This window comes from Periophthalmus magnuspinnatus, chromosome 4 (genome assembly GCF_009829125.3).
Source record: "Periophthalmus magnuspinnatus isolate fPerMag1 chromosome 4, fPerMag1.2.pri, whole genome shotgun sequence".
Classification (NCBI taxonomy): domain Eukaryota; kingdom Metazoa; phylum Chordata; class Actinopteri; order Gobiiformes; family Gobiidae; genus Periophthalmus; species Periophthalmus magnuspinnatus.
Window position 1 is genome coordinate 21,270,765 of NC_047129.1, and position 20,504 is coordinate 21,291,268.

General features: G+C 42.7%; 3 protein-coding genes across 4 annotated transcripts in view; 2 read left to right on the forward strand and 1 right to left on the reverse strand.

Moving 5' to 3' along the window:
* Window positions 1-137: 137 nt before the first annotated feature.
* On the forward strand, window positions 138-7,704 carry lrrc40 (leucine rich repeat containing 40). Of its 2 annotated transcripts, none has more exons than XM_033965672.2 (15): window positions 138-366; window positions 1,339-1,520; window positions 1,673-1,746; window positions 1,838-1,967; window positions 2,043-2,166; window positions 2,256-2,395; window positions 3,330-3,499; window positions 3,593-3,683; window positions 4,138-4,183; window positions 4,326-4,428; window positions 4,559-4,666; window positions 5,029-5,139; window positions 5,294-5,371; window positions 6,789-6,974; window positions 7,316-7,704. In XM_033965672.2, the coding sequence occupies exons 1-15, from the start codon at window positions 222-224 to the stop codon at window positions 7,422-7,424; spliced, it is 1,797 nt and encodes a 598-aa protein (XP_033821563.1). In that variant the 5' UTR covers window positions 138-221; the 3' UTR covers window positions 7,425-7,704. The 2 variants fall into 2 exon arrangements, with proteins under 2 accessions (XP_033821563.1, XP_055077133.1); XM_055221158.1 differs by having other exon boundaries at window positions 147-366; window positions 3,593-3,687; window positions 4,142-4,183.
* On the reverse strand, window positions 7,683-12,602 carry phb2b (prohibitin 2b). The gene is made up of 10 exons (XM_033965677.2): window positions 12,513-12,602; window positions 11,485-11,617; window positions 11,322-11,406; window positions 10,891-10,970; window positions 10,526-10,710; window positions 10,133-10,262; window positions 9,959-10,062; window positions 9,373-9,450; window positions 8,926-9,005; window positions 7,683-7,806 (listed from the first exon to the last, which is right to left on the reverse strand). The coding sequence occupies exons 1-10, from the start codon at window positions 12,531-12,533 to the stop codon at window positions 7,782-7,784; spliced, it is 921 nt and encodes a 306-aa protein (XP_033821568.1). The 5' UTR covers window positions 12,534-12,602; the 3' UTR covers window positions 7,683-7,781.
* Window positions 12,603-13,754: 1,152 nt separating this feature from the next.
* slc5a9 (solute carrier family 5 member 9) overlaps window positions 13,755-20,504 on the forward strand; it is a 28,186-nt gene continuing 21,436 nt past the window's right edge. The window contains exons 1-5 of the mRNA XM_033965671.1: window positions 13,755-13,799; window positions 14,740-14,852; window positions 15,528-15,599; window positions 16,223-16,327; window positions 16,667-16,831. Coding sequence (XP_033821562.1) covers window positions 13,781-13,799; window positions 14,740-14,852; window positions 15,528-15,599; window positions 16,223-16,327; window positions 16,667-16,831 — 474 coding nt within the window. The 5' untranslated portion in view covers window positions 13,755-13,780. The remainder of the gene's footprint in view (window positions 13,800-14,739; window positions 14,853-15,527; window positions 15,600-16,222; window positions 16,328-16,666; window positions 16,832-20,504) is intronic.

Consider the following 20,504-nt stretch of genomic DNA (forward strand, 5'->3'; position numbering starts at 1 on the left):
AAACTGTAATAGTCCAGTAATATCAAGACGTATATTTTCAACTTTAGTTCAGTTTTGCCTAAAAGTTGTAGCTTATATTGTATTCTCTTACAATCTCCAAACCAATAGAGGGCGTTGGTCTTCTCAACCGAGCTGCTCCAGGGAACAGGGTTCAGACTGTTTACTTTAGGGTGCTGTGGGAGTCTTCTGTGTGGCTCGGCTTCAGGTGTAGGACCAAGGCTATGCGGCGAGGAAGAGGTGCACATGGATACGACTCTCTGAGCGGATTCCGGACTCAGCAGAGCGAGCCGGCGGTGCCCCAGGGGCTGTTGAAGAATGCCAGGAAGAGCGGGCAGCTCAACCTGAGTTCCCGGGGACTGCAGGATGGTAAGATCCGTAGTGCCCTGAGTCCACAGGGTCCACAGCACGTTGTCCACAGCACGTTGTCCACAGTACAGGGTCCACCGCACAGGGTCCACCGCACAGGGTCCACCGCACAGGGTCCACATTACAGGGTCCACATTACAGGGTCCACATTACAGGGTCCACATTACAGGGTCCACAGCACAGGGTCCACAGCACAGGGTCCACAGCACAGGGTCCACAGCACAGGGTCCACACCACAGGGTCCACACCACAGGGTCCACACCACAGGGTCCACACCACAGCTTGCAGAGTAGCGTGACCAGGCATCCCTATTCACCTGGGACAGTCCCAGTTTTGAGTCCCGTGTCCCTTGTCCCAGTAGATTTACCCAAAACCATTAATTTGTCCCAATTTTATACAAGAAATGTCCCAGTCATCCCTGCTTTGACCAATTTGATCCCCGAAAAAACAGTAAAGGGATAAAATATTGTCATGTGTTAAGCTAAAATACAGAAATCCGTGCTTGGAAATGACCATAAGCAAAAAAGCATAGCAAAAAATTGCACCGACATAAGTCCCTCTGATTATGACTGACCCACAAGTGAGTCATGATTGGAATGGACAGTATTACGCACTCTTTTCACAATTTTATTTATACCAACAATCCCAACCCGGGTGTGTACCAGAAAATCTAGACAGAAGACACATAGGCTGAAAGATGCACACTATCGTCAAATTTGTCAGTTATGGTTTTAAAAGGCTTTCTGTCTTTCTCAGAAGGTTCATATCTGCTGCGATGAAGTTTCAGGAGTCAGACAGTTTAGCCCAAAGACAAAGCTCAATGCTGGGATCCGGCTCTCATCTGTGAGCTGTAGGTTAATGATAGTTAGTTAATATAGTTCCCTTTTTCAGGGTGAACAGAATCCATTTGACACACATAAGCTGCTTTTGAGCAAAACCATGAAGGTAGAGTGGAATGACGTTGTGCTTCAGTCCCACAGAATGTGTACCGGCTGAATGTGGACCCCCCAGAGGAGGCTCAGCAGGCTGTCTCATTTGGAGGATCGGACCGCTGGTGGGAGCAGACTGACCTCACCAAGCTGCTCCTCTCCTCCAACCAGCTCACCACATTGTCAGAGGAGCTGCGGCTGCTGCCTGCCCTCACCACACTGGATGTACGTGTGCCTGTGTTCTGCTTCCTCAGCAGGAACAGGAGCCTGAACCGTAGGGTCTGTGTGATGGTGCTTCTGAGTGGGATCCCTCCCACTCAGAGGCACCATCACACACACTCACACCTTTTCAGACAGTGTTTTGTGGTTTCTTTCAGCTCCATGACAACCAGATCCAGAGCTTACCCCGTGCCATAGGGGAGCTTCAGGAGCTGAGGCAACTGCGGCTCAGGTACAGGACTGCATACCTCATGATGCTCCACAGAGAAGCCTGGTGTCTAGTGTAACCCTGTGAGAGTCTAGTGTAACCCTGTTGTGTGCAGCTCTAACCAGCTGAGGGCTTTGCCTCTGGAGCTCTTCTCTCTGGCCCTCCTCAGCAGCCTCACACTGCAGCACAACCTGCTGGAGAGCCTGCCCCCAGAGTTGGGCCAGCTGACCAGCCTCACCGAGCTGGTACTCAGCATCACTTTGCAGTTTGTTTAAGAGTATTACTTTGTAACTTTATTAAGAAACACTGTGCCGTTACAGAACTTGTCCAGGAATCATCTACAGGAGTTGCCCTGTTCCCTGGGGGATCTCCGACATCTACAGAAACTCAGCCTGGAGCACAATCAGCTGGGCTCTCTGCCCGACAGTGTGGGCCGTCTCTCCTGTGAGTGACCGTGAGCTGTGTTATTGTTGGTTTTTCCGTCAGATTACAGTTCTGTTATGTGTTTGGCTTGACGAGTTGTGTTTCATCAGGCCTGCGGCTGCTAGATTGCAATAATAACCAACTGACCACACTGCCCTCCTCCCTGGCACAGATGACCTCTTTGGAGCAGCTCTTTCTCCGACAGAACAGGCTCACACTGGTCCCTCCTCTGCCCAGTGACTCGCTCAAGGTACTATATAAAGGAGACGTACACCCAATAAATAGTGCACCCCAAAAATTATTGTTCCAGCATTTATATAATGTTTTGACGTGCACTGTTGGATGTAAGTCTCCTTTGCGTGGGAACCTTTAGATATTTTTCACTAGTATCATAATATTTGAGCTAGAGTAGTGAGTAATAGTAAGTTAGAGGATGAAAGTTAGTTTTAGCTTTTAGTTTGTACATTATCCCTTCAAATAAAGACGAGAGACATTAGGATAATAAAAAACAGATGTTCTGCACAAGATAATAGGTAAACAGCTAGGTTCCATCTGTATGTATGTTGCTTGGGATCTAGAATACACAATTTTCCAATGCTTTCTGAAGATGTGTCTCTCCCCGAGTTCAGATAGATGTGATTGACAGGTGGATTAGTCAATTAGGCACAGACACGGTTCACTATCAAAATAAATATGGCTGCTTATGAGGAAAAGGAAGGGAAAAAAATGTCACAGGGGGCTGAAAAACGTTAAATTTCTGAGTGAAGCACTAAACTGTTAATCTGTGAGGTGAGAGAAATTTCATTTTGTTCAAAATAATGTATACCCAATGAGCTTTGTGATACAAATCTGATTGGACAGCCCTGTTTGAGCCTGGCTCAAAGGAGTGGGGACCAGACTGATATCCATCTGTATGAAAAATCTGAAGAGAAATCAGGACTTGCCAGGCAACAGATACACAAGAATAAATTAGCATGAGTACCTTCCACTGTATTGAGATGTGTGCTGGAGTTGTGCCTATCATTGTCACACCTGTGGTGTGTGCAGGAGCTGTACTTGTCAATATACTGGGGTGTGTGCAGGGGTGTGTGCAGGAGTGTGTGCAGAAGCTGTATCTGTCACTGTCCTTGGGTGTGTGCAGGAGCTGTACCTGTAATTCTGTAATTGTTGTGGGATGTGTACAGGAGCTGTATCTGGCTGATAACCAGATCTCTACGCTGGGCTCGGAGCAGATGAGTGGCCTATCCGTTCTCTCATCTCTGGAGCTGCGAGGAAACAAGATCAGCACGCTTCCAGAGGGGGCGCTACCGAGCACACTTACCCGACTGGACCTCTCCAACAATGACATCGGCATGTAAGGCTTCACATAGTTTTATTTGGGCATCTGTGAGCATCTGTGTGCACTTTGCAGTGTGGTAGTGCCTGAGCTGTTTGTGCTGTGTTCCAGACTGCCTCCCACCCTCGGTCTTCTGCCCAACCTCACTGTGCTTCTGTTGGAGGGAAACCCGCTCCGAGGGATACGCAGGGAGCTGCTCAATGCAAGTGTCATGTATCACTCTAAACCTTCATATACAGTACAGTCATATGCAGTATTCACTGTAAGTGTCATGTGCAGTACAGTCATACCTAGCTTGACTGCAGTACAGTGTCATGTACAGTGCAGTCACACTGTACAACTGTAAGTGTCACTTACAGTCATACACACTACTCAGTGTAAGTGTCATATGCAGTGTAGTGCAGTCCCACAGTACTACTGTAAGTGTTATGTGCAGTACAGTCATTCACAGTACTCCATATAAGTGTTATGTATAGTACAGTCCAGTGTCATGCACAGAGCGGTCACACATGGTACTCAGTGCAAGTGTCATGTCAGGTGCAGCCACTCAGAGTTCAGAGTGTGGTGCAGATCTGGTGTTTGTTCAGGATACTGTGATAAAATACATGAATTCATAACAATGCCACTGGTTGAGGTTGGCTCTGGTGTCTTCACAGAAAGGAACTATGGAGCTTCTGAAATACTTGCGAGGAAGAATCAAAGGTATCACACTTTAGTTGTGTAATTTAAGATCAGCGAGACCTGCTAGTATCAAGAGTGTCTGCTTTGATAAGGCCTGTCACAGTCATTAGTCAGTGGCTAGTTTATTGATTTATAAAGAAGCGCGTTTGGTTTGTGCCTTCAGAGGAGCCAGGAGACACCTCAGAGAAGCCCTGTGGGCTGCCATTGCCTAGCCATGCTGCGGTCGACCTGCACAACATCTCCGCTCTCAAGCTCCTCCAGTACAGGTGCTCCAGCTGCACACGCATGGATGAGATGGGCTGATGGGATTGAGCTGGGGGAGTTTGGTGCTTTATGAGTGGTATTCCCAATGTCTTGTGTTCAGTTGCTAATATTCCTCTGTCCTTTGTGTTCCAGTAACAAACAGGCAGAGTCGGTCAGAGATGAGCTGTTTGACGCTGCAGCAGGTCACTGTATCACTTCAGTCAACTTTAGCAAGAACCAGCTGAGCTCTGCCCCCTCCAGGTACACGCAAGTCCCACCCTCTTTTGGATCAATAAGACTAATGATTTTTCCTTTTTCAAATAACACAGTGGCTTAGGTGTTTTAATACTTTCACTGTGGACTGCATATATCAGCCTGAGGTTGGCTGCTCCACAGCACAGAAGGAGCCACTCTGAGACTACCTGTAGAGCACTCTGAGATGTTGTTTAATGTACTCCAGAGTGTGCACTTTAATAAAGCCTTTGTTTTGTGTGTTGTTGTGTTTTTTGTGTGTGATGTTGAGTCTTGTTGTTGTTGTTATTTTTATGTCATGTTGTGTGATATGTTGTTTTGTGTGATGTTGTGTTGTCGTTTTGTGTGATGTTCTTGTCTGTTCTGTGCAGGCTGCTGGACTTTGCCTCCTCCCTGTGTGATGTGGACTTGGGCTTTAACAGACTGACCTGCGTTGGCCCTGAGCTCTGTTGCCTGCTCAAACTGCAGCACCTCGATCTCAGGTCAGATCCAACTCCTTTTAAACACATACATTTGATTCTGGTTCTACTTGGTTTGCTCAGACTGTGCATGAGATTGCTCATGTATAGTGTATAAAACACTGACACGCATTTAACATGTCATGTCCTCATGTCATGTGTCACATGTGTTTTTCAGGAATAACCTCTTGTGTGATTTACCATCAGAGCTCCAGAACCTGACCAAATTGCGCAGCATCATTCTGAACTTTAACAGGTACATGTGCTACTGTGTGCTACAGGATGACGAATTCCAGTATTCTTCTCAACGCACCACTTTAGACTTTAGAAGACTGTTCCTCCATCAAAACAAATATAATGAGATAAGAAATCTTTTATTTGTCTCACAATGGGAAAATTCCAGTGTTTATTATGCAAATTTGACTTTTCAGAGCTTTTGACCGTGTTCTCATTTCCACCCTCAAAGTTGTATTTGGAGTGATTTGTGCATGTTTGAGCAGTCTTTAATCGACTATTTTCAAGACGTCACTCTCATTTTCACTGCCACCGGCATACACCCACTGCTCCGTACTTACGTTGTTCTCCAATTTTATTTTCTTAAACTGTGGTACATCTAGGATTTGGCAGTGTTGTGTAGTCATTTTGGTACAAATGAAAGAAAATCGGCAGCTTGCTAGTGTGATGTGCAGCTATCTATAGGAGGGGCAGACAGCTACACGTGTCTTGGTTTTGATGATGTTTACGCCGACATCTGCCCCCATCGGGAACTGCTGTTTTCTAAGGTCCACATGACTTGTTTCTTTTATTAGGACATTTTAGATGAATATTTCAATTTAAAATGTGCAAATTATAACATAATGATCCATGGGTGTCATCGATTATAACTATATAGGCTCAAGTACAATAGGTCTTCTTTAAGAAAAGCAAGAGAATAGAAATAAGCACTCAATAATAAAGATAAAAATAAGTATTTGAAAATAGACTTAAATTAAATCAAATCAGAAAATAAGAGTGAAAGTAGCGGGAGCATTGCAACCAGCAGCCGATTCCCACCAGCACCTTAGGTCCTCATTCATGCATCTTAACCATTAACCTGTGTTCCAATTCCATACTGTCTCCTGTTTTCAATAATTTCAGCATTGAAATTAGTAGAGCTGCAACCAGTATTCTAGTAGTCAACTAGACAGCAAATATTTTTTTTAGGTTATTCATTAGTTAAACTATTTTTATAGAATAAAAAAAGTAAGTAAAAGTTGAAGTATGGTGACTGAAGTATTTTATTGTATTAAGTGTGTTTTTGGTGAAAATCTGACTTTAAATTAATGCCTCAATCATATATATTTTTTTAATCTGATAATTAAAATGCAATATTCAGCAAGTCACAATTATTTCGATTAATCTTTGCAACCTTAGAAAATTGAGTAAGAGACTAAGAAACGTCTCTAATAATGAACTATTAAGTTAACTATTTTTATATGTTATTGCTAGCTATTGTTTTTACACTCACACTGTTGTAAATAGTGGGTACTGTATGTGTTCAAGTCTAAATCAGGCCTGAAATATTTGACGTTTCCCACTCATACATAACCTAAAGGTATAGGACACAAAATACCAAAACTAATGTTTAAATGAAGCTTAAGATGGAAAGCTAAAAGCACCCTCTGGGGTTGCAGGTTCAAGTCCTTCCCGGTGGTGCTGTATGAGCTGGGCAATCTGGAGACGGTGCTGTTGGGGAACAACCAGGTGGGCAGTGTCGACGCATCCCGCCTACAGGCTCTGGTACATCTGTCCACCCTGGATCTCTCAAACAACGACATGCTGCACGTGCCCCCAGAGCTGGGCCTCTGCTCTGCTCTCAGGTAACTCCCACTGTACCAGGATGCAGGGGGTTGAAATCACTCCATGAAAAGCCTGATCTAATTATTTTTAAATGGTTTCCAAGTCATGTATGGCAGGGGTAGAGGTGGGCAGTATATCAAATTATATTCTAATTCTGAATGTTGTTAGTAGGAATTGAATATTGGATGTATTGCTCATAATAAACTATCTCAAAATGTTGCAAAAAGCTTCTTAAAACAAAACTGGAACAAACCAAGTGTCAGTCCTTCCACATTTGTCTAATAAGGAATAAGGAACCATATGTAAGATGGTTATTTTGTGGTCCTGTTATGTTCACCATTTTTTCTTCCGCCTCCCGCAGATGTCTGAGTCTGGAGGGGAATCCATTCCGAACTCCTCGAGCGGCAATCGTAGCGAAAGGGACAGACGCTGTTCTGGAGTACCTGCGCAGCCGCATCCCTGCCAGCTAACCTTTCACCCCTGTGCCCTGACCCACACCTCCACTTGGGCATGCAGACCAAACTCTACAATCATATGTTCTTTGTAAATGTTTTCTATCAATAAATCTAAAGATCTCAGAAATGTACTAGAGGAATATCTGTTCAAATCAACCAAATTCATGGATAAGAGCTGGCTAAGTTTTCTAAAATATGTTTAATAGTTTGGAGAAAACAGTAAAATAAAGTGAAAGGTGACATCCTAGCACCACAACACAAAGCCACAATAAGTGATTAATATTTTTCCTTTAATATAGTTACAACACATACGACATTTGAACATTATTTGAATGTAGAAAATCAGACAGACTGCACATATTCTTCTGGTGGTCACTTCTTCGGGGCTAATGCCATACTGCAACAGGACATATGGTTAGTCATTTAAAGTTAATGTTTCATTTGATGTTACAAAAGTGATCCTAGGAAATCTAACTAATGACAGACCTGCACAACAAATGCTCACTACCCCTTTTATGCTTATTTGTAGGAAGGAATCTTGAAGTATCTAATGTACCAATTTAATAAATGAGTTTAAATGTATATTAAAAGGGGAAATATGAACAAAAATATAGAAAAATCGTAAGTTAATTCCACTTTTGAACACCAGGTGGACCCTTTTTTAGGCACCTTTTTACATCACCATAAGGGACCACTTGTTCTAATTTCCTTTTAGTGTGTCCAAGATTTATTAATTCAATAAATACTGCTAAAAAGGTTATTTTAGTATACCCAAAATACATGTTTGTGTTCATTGGAATAATATATATCTACCTTTAACATGTACTGTATTCATTATTGCAGTATTTATATATACTTATATATATATATACAGATACTAATATTACTCTCACATGTGTTGAGGCTAAGCATGTCCACTGATTCAAAGGTTGGAGGTTTGGATCCCGGTCTTGACATAATCATCATTGGTTGAGCAGTCAAGAGCCACTAATCCAATGGTTGACAGTATGATTCCAGCTCCCACAGATGAATGCTGTCGTGTACTTGGGCAATACACTTAACTACTTTCACCCCCAGTGTCTGTGTACACTGGTGTATGAATGTGAGCGAATGGGTGAGTGGTTCTTTGATGTAACGCATTTTGAGTGCCTTGAAGGTGGAAAGTCACTTTTACTTTGTTAAATGGAGGCTTGAACTGCCTTCCTTATGTGTAAATTGTAATTGTAATTGACAGCATTTTTGATAGAATTTTCCTATTTGATGACATAGCTAGAGGGATGTTTTAGAGCTCAGAACTTCTTCCTGTATTTTTGTCTGTCGTCCAGGTTTGATCCATAGTAAAAGCTGAGGACAGATTTAACTTCGGCTTTTACTTCCTGTATTTTTGTACTCTCTTCTCAACTTCTTACCACAAACTGCTAATTAACTGATGTAAAACTATGATAAATATTGACCACAGGTCAAAAAACATGAAATCCTGTCATATGCACTTTAAAGAGAATTGGGGCTCACATACTCCTCAAAAGTGGCCGAGTCCTGCAGGTTCAGCACCAAACTGTCGGCGTTTAGGTAAACCTTGTTCTGTGATGTTGCCATCTAGAAGACCAGATGCCAAGTGTAAGATAAGGGTAACAGCAAACAGACAGGGTAGCAGCTTACAGAAGGGGCAATAGAGGGCTCAGAGAGACGGTAATAAACCACAGACAAATGGAGTAACAGCAGAGGGCACTGAGAGATGGGTAATAGAGGGCTCAGACACACGGTACTAGAGCACAGACAGATGGAGGAACAGCAGAGGGTACTGACAGACGGGGTAATAGAGGGTTCAGACAGACGGTAATAGCAGAGCACAGACAGATGGGGTAACAGCAGAGGGTACAGACAGGCTAACATACAGACGGGGTAACAGCAGAGGGCACAAGCAGACGGGATAACCGTAGAGGGCACAGACAATAGCACTCACCGTTTTGGCAATGTTTTGCGCTGCCCGGATCCTTCGCAGTTTAAGATAGCCAGGGTTTTTAGTGACAGCTTGACCCAACTAAACACAGATAAAAAGGGACATTGTGGGCCTAAACAAAACACAACTGTTTTTATTCAGATGATCCTAAGTTCTGTTTCACAAAGGATTAACTTAAGGTTCAATTCAGAGTTTTCTCTTCCACAACAGGCTTATTATTAAATTAAAACAACAATGCAATGCGCAATGTACTTGCAATGATATACTGAAATGTTATTTGAAAGTTTACAATATGAATTGTAATATTTATATAGGCGTAAAGATTTGAATGAAAAATCACAATTTGTAACAAATCTAAGATATTGAGTGCTGTAGGTCTTTTTTACTTTTCAGTTTACTTTTTATACTATGATCCACCATTCTAATATTTACAACACATTGTAGTGCATATGTTGACCCTCTGGGTTTATTATATCGTTTTTGTGAAACAAAGTTGTACAAAAATGAGTTTGGCTTCTTGCAGGGTTATTCAAAAGAGACCAGCTCCTGCATGCTCTGACACAAGGGACACATCTGGGACAGAACTCACCATTTTGGCTGCCTCAGCCTCTCCTTCTGCCTGGATGATCTTCTGTCTCTGATCCTGCTTAGCTTTCTCCACGTAGAACTGTGCTCTCTGTGCCTCCTGTTGGGCTGGAGGACACATAGATGTTTAATGGAGAATGTAGCCCATAGTTGCAGACACTGGAGCTGAGGGACTTACCAACTTGCTTGGCCTCCACAGCTGCAGTGTACTGGCTGCTGAAGCTCAGCTCAGTGATGGAGACATCGTCCAGAATGATGTTGAAGTCTTTGGCCCTCTCTACCAGCTCCCTGCGCACCAGCAGAGACACCTGCAACACCAGAGCCATGTGAAGGCGGGGGCAAGGTCCAAGTCCCCTCAGCACGAGGACAGTACGGGTCACTAATGTCCAAACACATAGTTAAGCGCTAACTCCTAGCTCCAGTGAGGAGTACCTTAGCTCTTAAACTAACCCCTTACCCTGTGTGGGAGTACCTGAGCTTTCACTAATGCCCAAACACCCCTAAACCCATGAGGGGTACCTGAGTTCTCACCAATGTCCAAACACCCCTAATCCCTAGCCCAGGTGAATACCTGAGCTCGCTGCGTGATTAGCTGCGAGGCGTTGAACTTGGCCACCACAGATTTGAGCACCTCGTTGACAATGGAGGGCAGGACTCTCTCATCATAGTCTTTGCCCAGCTGCTGGTACATGAGGGGCAGGTTGGACGCCATGGGCCGGGACAGCACACGCACAGCAATGTTCACCATCTGCAGATCTGGACAGAAAGGAGGAGTAAGGGCTGTGAGCTCCAGACACACTTCAGCGGTCCCTCAGTGTGAAGGGACACAACAGGAGGAACATCATAAACCGTTCACAACGAAACCATCTCAAAACATCAAAAAGAGAGGAGACAGTACAGCATGCACACATCTGTACCGCTGTGTAGCACAGATACCTTTGCTGCCAGTCAGGGATGAGATCTTTCTGGGTTTGGCCCTGATGTCGTAGATGATGGGGTACTGGAACCAAGGTATCCTACACACAGACAGAACATGTTAGACCTGAACATATTCCTATAGGAATATTTATATTGTGACTATGGTGGCACAAGAAATATTTTTGAATAGTTTGATTTAATATAAAATTTGATTAATTAATGTAACTTATTCCCTCTATTGGTCAAAAACAGAACTGATGACAGATAATAAATCTACTTCTATATGTTAATGACAATATCACAAACAGGGTAATTGTATCACCAATTTTATTTAGCTGTTTTTTAAGACTATGGGGGCAAAAATTAAACCACGGTCACCAGTCTCCACAATAGCCTCCTCTATTAATGGAAAACACAAAAAAAACCCTCTGAGAGACGCCCAGCTGTACCTAAAGTGCAGCCCCTCGGCCAGCACAGTGTCCAACTGCATGCCGCCCACTCGATTAAAGATGATGGCTCTGTGTCCTCCCTCCACTATTAGAACACAGACAGTGGTTAGTTACAGGCTCCCATGCCCCCTAGGCTGTGGTCAGATAGGAGAGCCTCTCTTACCTGTGTATGTGGCCTCTTTGACCCCGTATGCCAGGGCCCCAGCTCCCAGCAAAAGCTTTATCCCCAGCCCGGCCCCACGGCCCCCAGACGAGGACATACGGCCGGCCACGTCCCGTAAGTGCTGGAAAAGACGCTGCAGTACAGAGGGGAGAATCAGCATGCACATTTCATACAAGTGCAACTACTGACACTGAAGAAAGTGACATTTTGAATTATATTTACGTCACTCAATTTTTTATTTTCACTAAATTTCGATACTAAGGAATAGGCTTGATACTCAATACAGATTCCGATACCATGATGATAATAAAAAACATTTTATTATCATTTAGACAATAGAATGTTATTTTCAACATTAAATCGTAGCATTTTATTTTATATTATCATGTGGTCATAGGTTCCATAGTGGCCCATGGATGTATACTATTCTAAGTGGTCTTATACTTTTCACTATTCAGGAAAGGTTCATTTCTGAATACTTTTGACAACCCTAATCTATAGGACATTTTAATATACTTTTTTTTCCCCTCCAAACATCCGTATATTTGAATGCAACGTATTCCAACCCAATAAAGCAGAACACCCAAAAATTTAAGCTTTTGGTGACTTCAATATCGTTCATAATTGAATTTTCTGAACACCGGCAAGAAAGTGGAACATCACATGCCATGTGAGATGAGGTTGGACGGGAGACAGAAGCCTAGATGATGCAAGACAACCACCTTCAGCTCATTTGGTCAGCGCAAAGTGGAGCACAATACATCCACAACCCGAAGAGTTACTCTTCAGGCGGGCTCCTCTGTTCCCGGCCTGGGTTCCCACTACCTGCGGTTCGATTGGGAACACCGGAGGAGCCATGAGGCCGTGTTTCTACTGCATGTAGTATTCTGTGTTCAATTCGAACATGTTTCTCAGCACAAACCCAACTAAAGAATATAATCACGAAATTATGGCGGTTGACACACAATCTATTTCCAGAGCGCTAGAATGACAGACAGTGTAAAAGTGTGGAAGCTCTGAGTACTCACGCTGGGCTCCTTGTTCGCCATGACATGCACGTAACTCCAAGGTCGAAGCGTGCTGCGTCACTTCCGCTGTCAGCGTGACCTCAGTTCACCGGGCTCTTGGTCTGTATCCGAAACACAAGCCACTGTACCTCCTAACTCTGTTCATAGCTAAAAATAAATAAATAAATAAATAAATAAATAAGAAAAATCAACGATGCACTTGGGCTGCATCCAAAACACAATTCACGGTACCTCCTATCTCTTGTTCCTACCTCCTACTCTAGTCTTAGGAGGCGTGGAATAGGCAAGGCAAGTTTATTTGTATAGCACAATTAATGCACAAAGTAATTCAAAGTGCTTTACAGAATAAGTAGGACATTAAAATCACACAAATCATAAATAAATATAATAATAACATAAATAATCACAAATAATCATCATAGAATTAACATTAAAACAGAAGAGTGCAGAATAAAAAACCTTTCAGTCATATGCACAGCTAAACATAACTGTTTTGAGCCTGGACAGAACTGTTTTAAGTCTGGGGATAGGTTTAAAGCATGGACATCATAGAGCGACAGCTGCCATCTATAGAGGGGTAACCGGTGAGGTATGAGTTGTAGTAGGCTACTCAGCAGTAACATGTTTGAGAAGTTTATGAAACTCGCTGTTATTTGCCTGGTTTATTAATTACAACAGCACACATGTCAATTCTTCCTCCAGCCTAAGCCTTCAATGATATTATGATTATGAAGTAATAAGTTGAGTAATTATAAAAGCATTAAAAGTTTGTTTCATAGTTTAATCAAATCTTACGTTATTTTATTTATTAATTTCACATTTGAATTTTTTATATCTAACACACATTTGTCAAATGTGATAACTTATATGTAAAGGGATGGGCCCCATCTACACAGGGACTTCACAAGTTCACAGCCCATTTGCACATTGAAAAGAAATAGGATGGCAATGACAAGCCTGAACAATTTACTACTGTATTTACTACAGAAAAACACAGCAACAAAAACAAAGCAAAATGAAGGGCAGTTTTATTTTCCTAAAACTTTAAATGTTTGGAATGCAGTCCTGTCAGACAAACTTTGTAGCTTATGAACATTTAACACAGCTGGTAGATCAAATTAAGCATGTTAAAAGTAGATGATCTGTTTTTGCAGTGTGGGCCTGACTGAACTTTGACTGAATCATAAAGTCATCAATGATTGTCCAGTGGAGAGGAACTCAGAGGAAGAGTGTCATATCCTCAGAGAGAGCCCGGAGCAGCCAGCGCAATGTCTGCATCTACTACAGGTCTGTCCTCCTCACCACACAGCTACTGCAGCCAGCTACCACAACCAGCTGCTACAATGCTGCCTGACACAGCACTGCCACGAGACACTAACAACACCATCAAACAATCAACAGAAAATTACACTCACTTATAGACTCACAGTTCAAATGGACTTGATCATGTTTTTATGAATTCAAGACTCCGTTTTAAAAATCCTATAGAAATTTGGGTGATTTTTTTTTAATTGTAAAAATATTAAAACGTTCTGAAGATTTTTACAAAAATGAATAATTTCTTACATGCACACTCAGATGTTACTTCAGTTGAGATGTTTTAAATTACAGCTTCTGATACACACATATGACACCGTGTAGTAGTATGTAGTTATTCAGTGGAACAGATTTATCTCCTTATATGCCTGATGACTGAGGCTACTTCCTCATCACACACTAGTGATCACATTCTTACATTATTCACACTCTGCTGTGGTTGTTTAAGCACAGACATTTAAATATATTTCCACCACTCTTGTTGTGAAACACGCTTCAACAGCCTTCATTTGCTGTTTATTTTTATTCATTACCATATAATCCTGTTAATTTTCACGAATTGTTAATATGTCCCATTAAAATTTTACAACTTCTAAAAATGTACCTATCACATTGACAAAGAAGTGTTTTCTACTTCAAATGCAATGTATTATAAAATATATAGGACTTTTTTAGACTTCAGGCCTTTTACTTTTTACTTTGGGTATAAAAATATTAAATACTAAGCTATGGTGTTCAAATGTAGCCACCAAATCTAAGCCTGAATAAGGACCTACTCTGGGGCCCCTGACTTTTGTGCCTTGTGCAAAGAGTAGCAGTGATTGACAAGTAATTACATCTGATTAGCCTGTCTGATTTAAATAAAGTGAAACCTTTAAATATGAGGTTGCGTTTCTGTCCATGTCTGCAGACAGCAGCTTGGCTCCTCCCACTGCGGCCCCTCCCTCTCGCCTGAGCCTGGGAGTGGTAGACATCGCTGTGCTGGTGGTATACTTTGTTTTCGTCATGGCAGTGGGCATCTGGGTAAGCACAATCTCTATCAGTCCACATGAGGGTGCTACAGAGTTCACTATTTCATGAGTTAGAACATGGACAAGAAGGGGTTCCTGTCCATGTTCTAGCTCATGAAACTGTAATGTAATGGCAAATCAGAACTACCTGTGTGTTTCAAATAAAAGCAGTATGGTGTTTTAATGTCACAACTAACTGTCACAAAATGTGATACAACTTTATCATGAAATGATGGGGTACAAAAGTATCACAAAATGACTGGGCAACAGTGGAATGGAGTCCGTGGCTGGCATTATAAAGTGGATGCCATGGATACTTCGGGAACATCCTGCATTTAACATGGAGGATTGGAGGGTTGGTTACACTTGACTTTCCATTGTAATCCAACAGCACTGAATGTGCTGAACCAATGCATACGTTAGCATATAGCTGTTCAATCATTTCTGGTGTGGAGGCACACTTTATGGGCACTGAGCAGCCTTTCTTTTTTACTACTACTACTAATCTTACTACAAGTTGTTGTACAACAACTACTGCCATGTGTTTGTACAATTTAATTCTACTTTCTTATCACTCAATTTCATGATCATTTTGTATTATACTATGATAGTATCTCAATTTTATCATGATATTTTAATGTAACAAGATCGTGTAAAGGTATGCTGATATATTGGCTGTGTGTGGCAGTCGTCGATGCGGGCCAATCGCAGTACAGTGGGCGGGTACTTCCTGGCGGGCCGCTCTATGACCTGGTGGCCGGTGAGTGCTTTAGGACCATGTGTTCTGTTCACCACATGACACCGTACACAGAGGGACTAGCATGTTTTATTTACATGGAATAACCAGAACTTTTCATCGAGTTAAATCTTACAAAACATATTTATTTTATTCTGCACATTGTATAGAATGAAATAAGGTGTCTATGAACATTTAAGTCTATTCGCTGCTTTAAAATGATAAAGTTTCAGAGATTCTGAACCTTTCATATTTTGCAGCCTTAATTCAGAGTGACCTGAGGGCGATGGACCAGAGGGCTGCTCAATTATTCTGGCTTGCTGTGTTGTCATTTAGGTTCTAATATAACAGATACACCTCTGGATCAGACTCTGTGGAACTTGTGCAGGAGCTGAGCCTGGTTTAGAAAAGTCCTGATGAGTAGACTGGGCTTAATCTCAATTCACAAATTTATGGTGAATTGGACAATTGTCAATAAGCCTTTTCCTGCAGCATCAGCAGGTATATGCAGATCCTGAGCTAAGGCAAAGTGAAAATATAAAACATGTTGTACAAATAATTTTGTTGTACATATGATTTGATCCATACATATGTTTGAGATGTACAGTTGTAAAAGCATGGGAGCTATGAAATGTGTGTTGTTGCAGATCGGGGCATCGCTCATGTCCAGTAACGTGGGCAGTGGGTTGTTTATCGGCCTGGCTGGTACCGGAGCTGCAGGGGGCCTGGCTGTGGGCGGCTTTGAGTGGAACGTGAGTCACATCCTCTCAACTGCTCCAGACACTAGACACATGAGGACAATAAAGTGTGAGCAGACCAAGAAACAGTTTGAATTAGGTGGCATGCTGGTTTGAGCAGTGGTTCCCCAGCCCAAAGGTCAGAAGATTGATTCCCGCTCTGATCAAGTTCTGTGAAATGTTTTGCCTTGTGTCCTAAGGCAAGACACTTAACCCACATTACTTAGTATGAATGTGGTGTGAGTAATTGTGTCAGAGAACATTATTATCATAACGCAAAAACAGTGGCAGGGTCAGTGTAGCAAAACTGTGTAGTGTTGACAATGTGAGCACTAAATGCTGTGTTGTGTGCAGGCAGCATGGGTGCTGGTGGCCCTGGGCTGGGTGTTCATCCCGGTGTACATCTCAGCTGGAGTACTGACCATGCCCGAGTATCTGTGCTTGCGCTTTGGAGGGGCTCGCATACGCATCTACATATCTCTCCTGTCCCTCATCCTCTACATCTTCACTAAGATTTCGGTCAGACTTCACACTCAGCCTCCATGCAGATTTAGAGAGCACTATCTATTTAGGCACAACATGTTGGCATGTTTAGCCATTTTAGCCATTTGTTTGCTGTAATTAATGAAAACTCAGCTCAAAGTCCCACCTCTTTCTGAACAATTTCAACAGGTGCCAGTCCAGTATTACTTCCCTGTCCAGTCTGAACCACATGCTTTGGCACAACATTACAAAGACATGTGGGAGCCATGTCCTGTCTCCTTGATTTCAGTTTAAAAAAATAATTACTGAAACGAGATCATACCAGTGGGTGCAAGAAGAAGAAGATTATAGGCTGCTTACAGAAGCTGGAGAAAGAAAAAGTCCTTGATAGACAGCTGTATTACAGACTCCTGGTGACTCCATTCCATGCATCTATGGCCTCCTGAAAATCCATAAAGAAGGATTACCCCCTCAGACCCATTGTATGTAGCATATACTCTATCACATACAATGTGGCCAAACACCTGAAGACTGTCATGGCTCTTCTGGTTGGCATCAGAATTTGTTGACAAAGTCAAGCATCTCCAATTTGACCCATATAAGACAATGCTTTCCTTTGATGTGGCCTTTCTTTTCACTTGTATACCTAAATCAGTAATGGTGGAGACAGCACAGAGGAGGCTATGGCAGGATACTAAGCTAAAAGAGAGAACTAAACTGTCACCAGACCAAATCTGCAAACTGCTGTGAATTTGTTTGAACAGGATGCATTGGCCTCATTTCCAGGCATTCCACCCATGCATTGGTATTGATACTTGGATGACAACTGGACCAAAATCAAAATTCAAGATCTGGAACCTCTTACTGCACATATTGATGCTGTGGATCCAAACCCTAAGTTCACATGTGAATAGCCCAAGGAGAACAAACTGGCCTTCTAAGAATGTGCAGTAACTATAAGAGGACTGGTGAGCCCACAGGACCAATACCTGCTTTTTGATTCACACCATCCACTGCAGCACAAACTTTTGAGTTATTTGAAGACGACAACACAGGACTCAAGTGGCTCCTACAAGCACAGAGGGAAAAGTGAAAGAGCAAAGTCCTCTGCTTGTGGTTATTCAAAATGGGCCATCAATAGATCTAACAGAGCTAAAAACAGGACACCAGAGAATTCAAACCTAGGAGAAAAAGTGTAACCATTCCTTACACAGCTGGTGTGTCTGAAAAGCTTTCGAGGATTTTCAGGCAGCGTGAAATTCTGGTCTATTTCAAAGCTACAAACACCTTAAGACAGAAACTGGTTCACCCAAAGGACAAAATCCTGAGCCATAAACAAAGTAATGTAGTCTACTCCATTCAGTGTAGTGAAGAGTGCAGTGAGTGTTACCTTGGAGATACTAAACAGCCACTCCATGAGAGAATGTCCAGTGCATCTCCATCTCAAAGACACTAACCTCTCCTTTGAAGATAGTGGGGTACAGATCTTAGCCAGAGAAAAGAAATGGTTTGAGAGAGGAGTTAAAGAAACAAATTTTGTTTGGAAGGACAATCCATCTTTGAACAGGAATGGGGGCCTTAGGCATAGGCACAAGAGCATTACGGACCTGAATGATTATGTATAATGTGAGTCGGGCATAGTTCACACTTGTACACAGTGTAGTTAAATAGACCTAGTTAACAAACAGAAACTGTAAACAATAGGTGTGTTAGTTTCATTGTAGTTAGCTGCTCCCTTCAGATAGAAGGCAGTTTTCACCAGCAATCAGACCACAACTGAAGAATTTTTTGTCCAGTTGTTGGAATTGAATTTTCTTTTACTACACACTCAGTATTGTTCAATAGCTCTAGCTAACAAATAAAAACTAAACAAATAGGTGTGCAAGTGTCGTAACGGTGCGGGTAGGACCAAAGAGTGCACTGCAAGAGGGCAAGTTGACAGTGTTTATTTACAAGATTGTGAAATTTCGGTCTTTAACAGTTCACTCGAAACACACAAGAACCCAGGGAGCAGAGGGCAGGTCAGGCGGGCGAAGTGCAGGACGGACACGGGAAAGCCAGGACCGGAGTGGAGACAGGTACGGGGACGAGACCAGGGCTGGCGGGACCGGCGTAGTCCAGAGAGCGGAACCAGAGCAGGGAGCAGGCGGCACGCCGGAGACCAAGACAGGACAGGTGGTAAGACAGAGGGACGACCGTACCAGAGCTAGAACATAGAGGCAGGAGCAGGCATGAGCGAGGACAGGAATCTGGAAGGTGGTAAAAATCCAAGTAAGAACATGCAGACAGGCAACAGGGATACAAAAACTGAGCTGGAGCATTCACGTTTACACGCGGACGGTCTGGCCCCAAGTGTAGTCTGCCGAGTCCTCTTATACTCAGCAGCAGGTGACGGTGATTGCGCTGATGCGCTCCAGGTGCGTGCGGGAGGAGTCAGAGACTCCGCCCAGCTCCAGACAGACAGGTAGGGGAGGGGAAGAGAGTACAGGAGGGCAGGAAAAACAGGCATCATGACAGTAAGGTTGTTTTCAGACATGTTATTGTGCTCTGTGGACCGACTCCAGCGCGCACTAGATTTGGTTCTGTTTATTTTTTCTTTTTGGTCAGCCTTCTTCACATCATTCACCCCAAACATACAACATGAGCCATGTGAGAGTCCATCAGCTGATCGCCGAATTTATTTCTATGACAAGGTGCTTCAAGTGACAGAGCCCTGTGAATATGTGCACACATGCTCACTTCCCCTATAGCGGTTGTCTTTTCTTTCACCTGTGGCTAAATACACTGTGAGGAGACTGTGTGTCGTTCAAAAAAGCTTTTTGAATGACACACAGTCAGACCAAGGATGTGACTTTGGCTCCAAAGTGCAGGTGGAGCTGCTCTAACATCCCCTGTTTGAAGCGCTCTCGCAGCGACCATTTACTGTGGTCCAGAGTGTGACTGTTGGGTTCATACCAGCTCAAGTGCACCGCTCTTGGAATAAATGCTCTTTTACGTCGACCTAACTAGTGGCAGACAGATCTCCCTTCAGACCGATATAAAGCAGTGTCCACCAGCAATCTGACTGGAACTGAACTTGGATGAGTGGTGAAACATCTTCACTCTAAAACTTTTGTCTAGTTGACAGAACTGATTTTCTTTTGCTATTGATTATACCTGGACGATTGAGGGATTACCCAAACAATTTGTCACATGCAAATACAAAATTAGTGTTGACAGTACTGTCTCTATAAAAGGACTTGTATAGTAGAAATGCCTCAGGTCGGAGGAGAGTCCATTCTGCAAGCCCCTTGTATGAGATGGTTGTCTATGCAAAGGCTGAGCTCAGTTTGGGGTTTCTGCAGTGACTTGTGGACCTGGATCTTTTGATGGTCTGCTCAGAGCAAAGCTGCACATATCAGTTAAGTGGTGGAGGTACAAGCTGGAGGTGTTTAGAATTCTATGTATTAATCACACATCTGAATACATAATCAAATTATCAAAGTTTAACATTTACTTACATACTTAAATACTAGTCAGGCTTATGGCGTATTCTCTGGTGCTTCATAGGTAAAATCTTATTGTGTCCTCTTTAATACATTTCAAACTAAGACAAAAGCTGTTTGTCTGTCAAATTTCAGATATTTTGTCCCTTTTGTTTATGGTTAATATGTGTGTAATTTGTTTTTCCATATGTAACTAAAACTTGCACAAAACTTGATATGTTTTC

Coding starts and splice junctions, on each gene's coding strand:
- lrrc40 (XM_033965672.2), top strand. CDS start 222: ATGCGGCGAGGAAGAGGTGCACATGGATACGACTCTCTGAGCGGATTC. Junction 5,140..5,293: donor CTGCAGCACCTCGATCTCAG/GTCAGATCCAAC, acceptor TGTGTTTTTCAG/GAATAACCTCTTGTGTGATT. Junction 6,975..7,315: donor GGCCTCTGCTCTGCTCTCAG/GTAACTCCCACT, acceptor CGCCTCCCGCAG/ATGTCTGAGTCTGGAGGGGA.
- phb2b (XM_033965677.2), bottom strand. CDS start 12,533: ATGGCGAACAAGGAGCCCAGC. Junction 10,263..10,525: donor TAATCACGCAGCGAGCTCAG/GTATTCACCTGG, acceptor CTGGTGTTGCAG/GTGTCTCTGCTGGTGCGCAG. Junction 7,807..8,925: donor GACTCGGCCACTTTTGAGGA/GTATGTGAGCCC, acceptor GTCCTGTTGCAG/TATGGCATTAGCCCCGAAGA.